Genomic DNA, 12,310 nt, shown 5'->3' with positions numbered 1-12,310 from the left:
GACACGTGGTGATGCAGCTAATTATTATATTCATTCTCGATTTTTTGTTTTACTACATAGTGATGCTGGAATTGTCAATGTTTACTCTTGGTCTCTTTTAAGCCGTGCTAGCAGAAGTTCCGTTCCATATTTTCCTTCCCGATACCTACACCTGAACTTGTGTATCGGCCGATACCGAGTAGTGATCCGATAGCAGTGCGTTTAAAAACAAAAAAAGTTAATAATTCCTTCTCTTATATCGATTATGTTGCTGTGAAAGCATTTATTCAAGTTTCTCACCAACAACAACAATATTTTACAAGATTATACTTACCTTTGCCTAATACTCCGTTTTACTGAATGGATCTTGAACGCATCATGCTCTGACTCAATGCAACCTCCATTAATGTTAGCTCTAACTAGCGTTCCTGTTGCCGATCTTATCACGGATTTGTTGCTCACAATGTCGCAATACCAGAGAAAATTAGAGAGGGTTTAACCACAGGTGTATAATACTAGTTTGCACATGTGCAGTACCGAGCGGGAAAGCAAGTAATCCAAGCTGCTGTTGTTCCTGTGAGCTGATCAATGACGTGATGTTGGATCGGCGCATAGACTCGTACTCTCGCCAATTTTCTGATACTGGTATTGGTAAATGACCATTTAAAACGTTCCCCAATCCGGTGATGCATATCAATATCTACTCGATGGAGGGGCACAACATTTTGTACAGGCATGGTTCCCAGAGAACCCATCGTAATGACTTTGGTGGTCCCTTGGCGTGACCTTTTAGCGCCATCGTGGCGGCTTTTCGTGAAAATGTCTCAACAACCATCGGATGGCCTGCTGTGACATTTGGTGCATGTGTTCATGTCCCCTTCAGAATATATTGTCACAACTTTGGTGATCTTCCTCTCGGTTCAAATTGTAATTTGGAGTTAAACTGCTGCTGCTGTTGTGAAAACCCTTCACACTTTGTGGACACAAAATATGAAGTACTCAGCATTTCATTCTTCTCAGGCTGGCAAAGAAAACGGCATTTCAACAATATCAAAGGATCCAAAAACTCTCAAAACCTATACGAGTGCTGCACATATTGTGCATTGTCAGCGAAACATAATTGAATCGCCAGATGACTGTACTGTGTTGAGAGACCGTTTGGATCAGAGGTGGATGACAGTGAGTGAGTCCATAATATGTTGTTAGGCTCGTTCAAGATGAGCCTTACTCTGACGTCATGCACACAAGGTCAACGATAATCCCACGAGAGCAAACCGGCCATCGATTTCAGAGCCAGGCGCCGCAGTAGCTCTCCCTCAACTGCGTGGCCCAGTGCATGATGGGAAACGCCTGGCTGTCGCCACATCAGAGAGCTGATTGGCTCTTAGATCTGACAGCAAACACCACATGTTGGAGAAAATCCTTATTTTATGTGTAGTTGTAATACTTAGATTGCTGGATTGTTGACTATTCGTCTCATGTTTAATCTAAAAACATATCTTGTGTGGTTGTTCATACAAAATCTTATTCATACAACACATATCAAAACCAGTAGTAATGTATTTCACAGGCAGACATGAAAAGAACAAAGGATGCAGCTACACACACATTTCTACATAAATATATATTTACAAACACATATGAATAAATCCAAACGTGATCTGTAAACTACGAGTAGACAAAAGCGAGGCGCAGCTCTAACGAGCGAGCCTAATATCAGCTGAATGTATCAGTGAATTCAGCTACTTTGGCTGTTAACACAATAAAAATGGCTGTTTTTGAGATGTATGAGCAAGATGAGGGGTTCCTTGTCCCGCTGCCAGCTGTGTGATCAGTTGATTAGTTATTTGTTGTTGTGAGTTTGGATTCATATTTTCTTGATACATAGTTTAATGCAAATAGTAGTCAGTGTTTTTCTTTGACACTGGCTACATTTATCTTGTTCTTCCTTCTTTTAGTAGCTTCCACAAAAAGAATGCTTTACTTTTACAATAAAGGTGCTCTCCGTGAGTGAGTTGGATATCAGTGAGTATAATATGGAAAGAGTAAAAAACAGATTTGATCAAAGCAGTTCGTCTTAAGAATGGAACAAAAGTGCAGCATTAAAAGTGGGATTATGTTACTTCTACACGGGAAAACTGTGGAGAATTAGTTTTCGCATATTGCTGTGTGTAGAGTCGTCTGCGTGTGTTCTGAGATAGTTTTACTGAAGAAATCTCACTCTGTTCTCTTTCATTTGCAGTGGAGCTGCGTCAGGCCATTGTAGCCATGATGAACAGGAAGGACGAGCTGGAGGAACAAAACACGTACGTCTCACACACACACACACACACACACACACACACACACACACACACACACACACACACACACACACACACACACACACACACACACACACACACACACACAAAGACTGGAGAGAGACATCAAATTACCTTTCTGTATAAATTATGTCAATTTGTTTTTATTGTGAGACAAGAGTTTTATTTTTTTTGTGTGTGTCTTCTGGGGCAGCAGACTGTTTTGTTGTGTTTTTGTTTTGAGCATTAAGCCACCAGAGACTGTTGTGATTTACGCAAATGAACAGCTGCTAAAAAAAAAGGATCGCTGTGTGAACCGCAAAGCACCGTTCAATAAAAGTCTGTTGCAATGGCCAAAAAAACACTGCATTATGTTTATACACCTTTGCAATTAATCGTAAATAAATGTGAATCTTCTGCCAAGCTGTATTTAGATCTTTCTGATAAACTGTGATTTGTATTTGTACTTGGGGCATTAAGATAACGGCGATGCAATCACAGATGGCTGTTGATTAAGTGTTTTGTATTGGAGCTGAGTGTGACTGCAATTAAAGAAGCTTAATAATGTTTATCCGATCCACTGTTTATGAAAATAACATCACCAGAATGTCAACATTTAGTGTGTCTAAATATGGAGGATTAGGTCTGCGCAGGATGTATCTCCTGCGGGTAAATAAGATTTGCGATCTACATCACGTGTCTGACAGGTCTCTTCGCTGCCTGCTGGATGGGGAGATGGAGCACTCTGCCGGCCTGAGGCAGGAAACTGATTTGCTGAAGAGGAAGCTGGCAGAGCTGGAGGAGAGGCACATAGCTAAGGTCCAGACACTGGCCAGGTAAGAAACATCACTGATGCCATTTCAGCTCGCAATATGGAAGAATAAAGCTGTACTTGCCAAAAAAAGAAAAGAAAAACGGAGTTGAGCCATTTGGTCAACCAATCAATTCAACTATAAAATCATCAACTATGATGTATAATCGTGGAAGCCATTTGCAAAGCAAAATCATCCCGTCTGCATCCCAATTGTGAGGATGTTCTGTTTATTTACAGTAAACTGAATATTTTTCGGTTTTAAATTGTTCAAATGCATTTGGGAATGTCACCTTGGGATCTCAGACATTGTAACAAGTAGTGATGGCGAGATGAAGCTTCCTGAAGCTTTGAAGCTTTCCATCCAATTGGTTCGCTCATGGGCCGAAGCTTCATTTGCTCTACTGCGCCACCAAGTGAACAATACATGTAAAACAGGCAGCGTGATCACAACAACACTATGGCTTTGGTGTGTGTGAAGCTTTAAATTGAATGAATTATTTTTGTGACGCCAATACATCAATTATTAACTAATTGACTTAAATTAATTAATATTGTGTCTATCTTTATGATATAATGGCGGGGTCAAAATCAAAACTCGAAAGCAATTGGGAGAGGGTTGTGATGTGACTGTGGGTCAGTGGTTAGAGTATCCGACTTTCAGTCAGAGGATCGGTGTTTCGAGCCTCGGCTCCGCTAGTCCATGTTGATGTGTCCAATTTTTTAAAAGTAAAAATAAGAACTTTTCCACAGTGCTGGGCTTTTTGAGACTATTTTGCCTGCTTTATAAAATACAATTTTTTATAAAATACCCTTTCAAATACGCAACGCTTTTGGTGTGAATGCAGCATTATACCAACAGTAGCTGCATCAGTGTTTTACACATAACTATCACTATCACTGTTATCACTATTGGAAATGCCTCGGACGCAGCCTATAACGCTAGAACGGATATCGGCGAGGCAGCGAGTGCAGGCACCAATACGATATCACACTATCATAAAAATCGTTTCAAATCGTCCGAGACGCAAGCTCAGGTGTTGGAATCTATATCGGCCAGCAAAAAATGCTTTCGTAACATCTCTATCTGTGATGAAAAGTATAAGAGGTCGAATGTCAGGAGAACTTTTTCCCTTTTCAGACCCCATTGTGGAGTGCTACATTTCCTCCGGTCAATCACACATAAACACTTTTATCCCAATAAGCGACCTCCTAACATTTCCCTGAAAATTAGTTGAGTCACCTCCGCCTTTACAATTGATTGCCTGTATGCCAGAAGTCATCAGTCGAGCCCTGAGCCCTTTAAATGGAGGATTACTCATCCCTCAGCAGCCGAAGCGGAACCAACCGGCATGTCTCAGATAATTCAGATAGTAGCCTCCTACAGTAAGTCAAGGCACCAGCAAGGATTGATCGGGTGACTCAAGTTGAGTGTGTAGGGACTGCTGAAGCTTATGGCTTTGCCGTTTTGTGTGTGTGTGTGTGTGTGTGTGTGTGTGTGTGTGTGTGTGTGTGTGTGTGTGTGTGTGTTCAGCGTGACTTCAGAGTGAGAGAGAGACGGTTTTCATGTTCATGAGGAAGGAGTTACATTGGCACGAGAGACGGCCTCATGACTGTGGCATACATTGTGCTTTTCCACACAGCCGAACGCACACACTCGGGACACACAAAGCCTATTCTATAGTCCGCCACTAACTCTCAAGTGCTGCTTTTCCTTCCCAGCCAAATCTGTGTCGATCAATAGAGGCTATAAATACCACTGAAGGAGCAGCTAGCCGCTGAATGAGGGCTGGAAGCTGTCAGCCTCAATCAGGGAAAGAGGCTACTTGCAACGGTTGCTATGAATCCCACCATTCTTCGTGATTCACTCGCACATTTGGGATGAATTGGAAGTCAGTAAGCCTGACGTAAAATCTGACACCTAACTGTAACATATTAACACTTTAACACGACAGTTGGCTTGCTATCTCACGGGTTAATTGCAATGTTACTGAGACAGATTGATTTATCTGTGCAAAAGAAATAAATAAAAAAATTCAGGTTAAATGTTTATCCTCAGCGCCAGGTGGTCCTGCTCTTTGAGGAAGATGCTTCCAGTCATCTGCTTATTTTAGTGCTTCTCCTAGTAGTATTATAGCAGCACCCAAACCCAAGGAAGTGGCATGTGTTTGTGTGTGTGTGTGTGTGTGTGTGTGTGTGTGTGTGTGTGTGTGTGTGTGTGTGTGTGTGTGTGTGTCTTCAGCCCGGCTGTATATGGGGGTGGCAGAGGATGAGCGCGCCGCCATAGATAGATTTGGCTGACGCAGATTCCGGCAGAGGGGAGTGGGCTAAAATGAGCCCGCTGCTCACTTACTGAGTTACTCACACACAGAACTCAGATGTACAGCAGGACCCTTACTCACGCAGGCGTCCAAATATAACGTGGAAATGTAACACAGTGACACATAGCAGCCCACATCCTCACCCTCGACTCCTACCAGGCTGCAGGAACCCGAGCGCGCACACAACAGGCCTCATGTATGCTCGCCTGTAGAGGAAGCTCACTAGTGGCGATGAAAATATCACACTATTATCGACAATATTATCGACCACTATTGTGATAGAATTCAGTGAATGCCTTCATAATATACCATAATATACCTGTCAGTGTAATATGACAATGATAGCTAAGCAAGTAGAAGTTGGTGGTCATTTTACTTTATAGCACAACAGCATTACTTGGTCAGATTTTTTGAAATAAATTTGTGATTATGCTTGGCACAAACCTAACTTCTTTAATATTATGCAGACCACCAATGGAAATCGAGTTTGTAGAAAAATAATCACAATTTAAAGGCAATGTCATTATGAGTCTCAGTTCTGTTTGTTTGTTTGCCTAATATGTACAAGACACACACACACACGCACACAGGCACACAGGCACACAGGCGACTTGATACAAATCGTTCAGCCCTACTTTCGGTTTAAATATGTTACGATAAACAAAATCCCACTTGATATCTGTCCTCACCTCTCAGAATCTTCACCATACAGCGCCTTTTATTTAGTTACCATCACCACTAATTTATAACAGAAAAAAAAAGAAAACTGGCTTTTAAAATAGATGTCCCAAACCATACACACACGCATGTTTACTTCACGTCACATTTGGGGACATTAAATAGTCTTGTCCCCCTTTTTAGACGTCAGTTGGCAGAGCAGGAAGCAGGCCTCTGGCAGCAGGAAGACGGGAGAGCGGCCAGTCGAGTGGGCTCGATCCGGGAAGTGGTACCTCATCACTGGAAGAGGGGGCGGTTGGACAGGAGCAGATGCCTTTTTCTTAGCTGCCTGAGTTGCTATCTTTTCTCCAGGCAGTCTGGTACAGCTGATCTGAGAAGTGGCTGAGAGAGCGGCTCTGAAGTTTGCCTAGTTTACTTGTTGGGAGTGTTTAGGCTCGCTGTTTTCTTTCTCTGGGAAGTCAATTATGTCACTCGGCCCAGGGGGCCTTTTTCCTTCAATGCTCAAGTTTTAACAACGTGTGTGTGTGTGTGTGTGTGTGTGTGTGTGTGTGTGTGTGTGTGTGTGTGTGTGTGTGTGTGTGTGTGTGTGTGTGTGTGGGGGGGGGAGGGCTCTGAGGATTGAGCCTTTGGAAGTATGACACAAGAGTGTATGCTTGAAGTTTTTTTATTCTTTTTCAGAAGAGGCTGAGCAGTAAATTGCCCTCAGGAGCATTATCCAGCGACTGAGCTGTCTGTCTCTGAAGGCGTCTTTGTGCCTCTCATTTACTTCTTTCAAACAAAGCCAGATCATACCTGAAGAACAGCCAATTTAGCTGTGTTTATTGCAGATTCAGATGACTACAGAGTACAGGGTTGATAAAGGAAGGTACAAGAGAGAGAGAAGAAAATCACCCCAAGGCTTCTTTCAACTTAAGTAATTACTGGGTATATTTTAAATTTAAGCTTCCCTCCTGAGATACTTTTTTGCTCCTTCCTTAAGAGAAGATCCTACACCCTTCCTCTCTTTCTAATAGCCTCCTACAGTATTTGCTTTATTATAAAACACACTTACAAACATTACTGACTTTCCCTCTTTCGCACAAAATATTTACAATGTCTTTATCTCGCGAACGCACACTGCTTCCCGCTCTTTCAGTAACAATTTCTTTAAATACATCTCCAAGGCTCACAGTCTTTCTTTCTCTCGCTGTTTCTTTTGCACACAAACACTCTTCTAAATCTCCTCTGGAACGTCATTCCCACTTGCCTCTCACGTGGAACAAGATGAGATGACTTCAACATTAACCAACGTAGTTAAGAGGCTTCTCCTCTGAGCATGCGTTCACACAAACAATATTTCTGGGTCAGACTATTGCCCTTAATGAGAAAGGGGTTTGTGCCTGGTCCCAGATCAGCAGGACAAAGGATGCAGTTTTAGCAGCAGAGATGCTGAGCAAGTACTTGACTTTGGACACACTCATTTAAAACTTTACTGTCCCTTAAGGCAGAGAAGACACTTAAAGTTTCAGATGGCTTACACAAACTCCACATTTCAAGCGTACCAACATTCACTAGAAGCAAAGCACCAAACGACTTAATGGATCCTTCTCAATTGGAGAGCATTAACAGAGAGCCAAAGCTGCAATTTCTTGCTACAGTTTTCAGGAAGAAAAGGTTGCACAATGTTGTCACTCCCAGGGGCTTTGTAGTTTAGATGTGTTTGGTATCCATCATTTACCTTCTGTCCTGTGAGTCTGAATAATAGTTGTCCGCTAAACTGAGTTTGTAGTGATGAAATCGCCAAGAGGCGTCGAAGAAGTGAATGCAACACAGAAATCTAGACCTAAGTGGGTCTTTAATAGCGAACAACTTTTCAAATGTGTGGATACAACTTAAACATCAATAGTTTACTCACTGGCTCAAATATATAAAGCAACAATTTTGACATTATCAGTGATGTTTTCCTTTACTGTGGAGAAATTCCGTCACTTGCCTAGTGCACGTAGAAGTAGTGCTGAAAGATTTGATCGTTTTTTTGGGGGGGGGTTCTCAACCTGAGGGTCAGGGCTGAGGGAAAAATAAGTGGTCACAACAGGATAAATAAAATAGGACAGAAGAAGGAAAAAAACTAAAACATTTTATCTCCACAAAATGGTGTTGGTCGGTTCACCTCTTCGGTCCTGTTGTATGGGCTGCCATGACATTTGGTGCAGATATTCATGGTCCCCAGGGGATGAATCCTAATGACTGGTGATCCTCTGACTTTAGGTCCAGCAGCACTACTAGGCCAACAAGTTTGACTTCATCCTGTGAAATAGGGCTGGGCGGTATGGCCAAAAATTCATATCACGGTATTTTGTAAGATTCTGGCGGTTTCACGGTATATATTTTTTTAAACAAGTAAACACATTGATTCCATTAACAGCATCAGTCAACTAGACAGCAGTACTGTCAGCGAGCTGTCCATAGCCGCAACAACAGCAGGCAGCAATAGCAGGCAGTTACATTTACTTTTTACAGTTTAATACTGGGAGCGCAGTGGAGCTACTTACCCGTCAGTGTAACTGGGTTCAGTCATGGTTCACACATCAGCCGAATTGCATGCTGGGTAGAGTTCGCGCACAAAAAAAACAGGAAGAGACAGACCGGAAGACACGCCACACAAACAGCTGTTCGCGCCCAACTTCTCAGCATTCAATTTGGTCGTGTAATTTTGAACCATGAGTGAACCAAGTTACCCTGACAGCTAAGTAGCTCCACTGCGCTCCCGTTATTAAACTGTAAAAAATAAATTTTGCCGCCTGCTGTTCTTGCGGATAGACGCCGCTGGTTGCTGACGGCACTGCTGCCGTACAGCAACAACAGTTGTTATGTGTATATGAAAAATTCATACCGTATGGAAATCTGAAACCGGTATACAGTTTGAACCGGTATACCACACAGCCCTACTGTGAAACGTCTCAACATCTACGAGATGCATTGGTACAACGTTTTGTACACACATTCATATTCTCCAGACAATGTATCTTCATAACTTGAACTGTACCGCCACCATGAGGTTGACATTTGTGGTTGGAAGTTTAGCCTCAATGAGCCACTAGCCAGGCTGTAGTGTAGACCATAAGTCTGGGTCCGGACCCAGATGTCGTTTTATCTGGACCTGGACTTGTATCCGGATAGATAATTGAGAATTATACAATTTTAACGGAGTGCTTCTATTCGAACCGGCGCAGCTTTTCTGGCATTTACGGCACTCGTTTAACGGTCCAGGAAACACACCGACCAATTACATGCGTGATAAATCGTATCCCGTGATTCTACTATATATCTTCATTCTTCCCACGGGCAGTTAAAAAGACCATGATTACCAAAAGCGGCAGTGTGAAGCACCACTACGAGACAATGCACACATCTTTTGAGCAAACGTACCCATTCGCATCCGAAATGAAGGCACCGAAAATATGTTTTTAAGAGCCCAATATGATCAGCGACATTTATTTACTGCCCAACAATGATGGAAACTGAGTGGGGAATAGAGCTGAAACAAGTGGTTTCCATAACCACTGATACATTTCTCTTTTTAGAAGATGAGAATATTATGGATATTGTGGCTTTTATTGGTTGACCACTTCACACCTGAATGAACTGAATTTAAAACTGCAGAGCAAATTAGTTAAATATTTTTTTCTAAAATTAAAAACTTTATTCTCAGATAAACATTTGACAGACGTTGATACAAGTGCTAGGCTTCTTCAATATACATGGGACTAAATCATAGCGCAAATTAGACATTATTGTGATGTTCTGAACCTTTGCATGAGGAAATTCTCTCTGACTGGACTTTGCTGAATTTTAATTCAATACCACTGCTTCTGTAGACTCTTAGTCTTATACGTCTTCAGACCTCTACAAACTATTAAAATGATCGAGCTGTCTGAGAAGGGAAGAGCACTCAGTTGGAACTGCTCAAGGTTGCAAGTCAAGGTTAGGAACCAAACAGATTAATCAATTACTTTATCAACGTAAAATTGTTCAACAAGCAATTGACTCTTCGCTAAGTCACACCATTCGAACGGAGACTGGCCAAGCGTAGCATCGGCCAGTTAATTTTTTTTAAGCTGGTTTTGTGGACTTGGAGCTAGTCATGGTCAGACGTTGTGTAATAGTGATACTCATAACCCGGTGAGGTTGGAAGAAGATGTACGTTTCTAAAACATTTTTTTTTTTGTAAAAACCCGTGGAGCTAACGTTGGCAGAGTATAACAGTATAACAGTGAATAAAGACGGCCAAGCTTCACATGAACAGTGTTCCTGAACTTCACGGTCTTCTGTCTGGATCGAAAGGTGATGCAGTGGTTAACTTTTACACCATGAAATGTAGGCTTTAGCTTTTATCGTGGATTCTTCAACTTGTTGACTGAGTAGCAGCAGGGGGAGGCGCTTAGCAGAGGGTCAATTAATTATTCAAAACAATTAATCGAGAAAAGAATGTAAAACATTTGCTATTTCCAGTCTCTTAAGTCAGGATCTGCTACTTCTGTTTGATTTAATTATACATTGCATAACTTTTGTCATGGGCCTGTTGATTAGACAAAAGCACCCAAAGATGTCACCTTGAGGGCTCACTATTCTCATTATTTTCTGACATTATTTGACGAAATGATTAATTGTAAAAATAATCAATGGAATCCTCGATAATTAATTTAATTGTTATTTGCAGCCCTAAAGGGAAGTGTCAAATTAACCTGGCCAAATGACATGCATTAAGAGAAACACTTACTGAGCCTAGATCAGATAAATCAGATACTTAATATAGAGCAAGGCATGTGCTTTCTCAGAGCAATAAACGGAAGCGTACAAGATTCACAGAGAAGAAAAAACTGTAGAAAAAAAAACTGTAGAAAAGGAAGAAAATGGAATGTGTCTGGAGGTGGACAGTTTCCTTGTCAGTAATGAGCAGGTGAATCGCTCATGGGGGGAAAACAAGGAATTCTGTGTTTGATCTAACATGTGGCGGCATGAGCTGCTGTACGACCTGAGGGAAGCCGCTCCAATGCAGACAGGACACGGAGGGTGTATTTTACACCTCCGGGTTGTGTTTTATCAGTCTGCTCTGAAATTGGATTTGAAAACGTACCGAGCAGGTGAGGCTGTTGTTGGAGCGATGTTCCCTCCTAACCTGCAGTATACTTGCTTATTTACATTGTCCCACTCACAAGCAATATCAGCTGACAGCAGCCTGTGCACACACACATCCCCAAATTTCCCAGAAGGCCGCTTATATTGTAGATGCACGTCGTAGCGTAGGTGTGATCTAAACCTGTGTCAGGATTTTGTTTTGTTCTGTCTCCATCATCTGATGTAATGATGTTTCATAAATGTATGCAAGAATCCATGCATACGGTTAAACCTAGGGCTACTCAAGTGTTAATTGTAGAAAAGGTGGTAGAAAGTCCAGGTAAAATGAATGGTATTTAATGTATCCGCATTGGAATCAATAATCAGACCTGACCTATTAATATCAAGATAGGCTGGTATGCCTGATTACTGATAATTCCCTTTTAATGGCCCAAACGGCTGGAGTGGATCCGATACGTTTCAGGAAGTGACATTTTTCCCTGTTTAAACATTCCTTTTGTTTTTCGTATCAAGCAGGGTTTTCTGTCTGAACTGTTGCAAAGAGCACGCACATTGAAAACACTTCAATTGTATCAGAGTGATCAATAATTCAGCAAACTGTTCATTATCAGGCTGTTCTAACCTGAAAGAGAAATTAGAGTGTTGTTTGTTCAGAGAATCCTTTATTCACAGCAAAGAAGAATGGTGTGAATAAATGATTCTCTGAACAAAGAAGACTGAACAAACAGTAATATTCTTGATTAGCTGAAGAACTTTTGGGAATTAATTTCTATTGGCAGCGTCTTCAATTGTGGTGAGCCATTAGAGCTGTTGACATTATTTCGGAACATCATGGATTGGAAGCAGCGGGGTAGAAAGGATTCGCAGTACATTGTTCCAGTGTGTTAACATGTTGGATCCATTGCGTGTGCTAGAGGTTACTAGAAACATTCAAGCACTTGAACCTCAGGAACAACACAGCGCTACAGTGTTGTAAAAATAGAATTACTCTAATAAAAGCGATAAAAAAATGCAGCGTTAAACGTAATTATATAGAAAATAACAGCAAGGCTAATTAATATTAACGTGTCATTTATACCAAGGGCGTAGGTTTGCATAGG

General features: G+C 41.6%; 1 protein-coding gene across 1 annotated transcript in view; it reads left to right on the top strand.

Moving 5' to 3' along the window:
- snx29 (sorting nexin 29) overlaps positions 1-12,310 on the top strand; it is a gene marked incomplete at its 3' end in the record, with an annotated part of 119,638 nt that overhangs the window by 14,277 nt on the left and 93,051 nt on the right. The window contains exons 12-13 of the mRNA XM_079237409.1: positions 2,222-2,285; positions 2,990-3,118. Coding sequence (XP_079093535.1) covers positions 2,222-2,285; positions 2,990-3,118 — 193 coding nt within the window. The remainder of the gene's footprint in view (positions 1-2,221; positions 2,286-2,989; positions 3,119-12,310) is intronic.

Source organism: Taurulus bubalis, assembly GCF_910589615.1.
Source record: "Taurulus bubalis genome assembly, chromosome: 2".
NCBI classification, from domain to species: domain Eukaryota; kingdom Metazoa; phylum Chordata; class Actinopteri; order Perciformes; family Cottidae; genus Taurulus; species Taurulus bubalis.
Note: the sequence above shows the minus strand (reverse complement) of the source record. Positions and strands in the feature narration are given on the sequence as shown.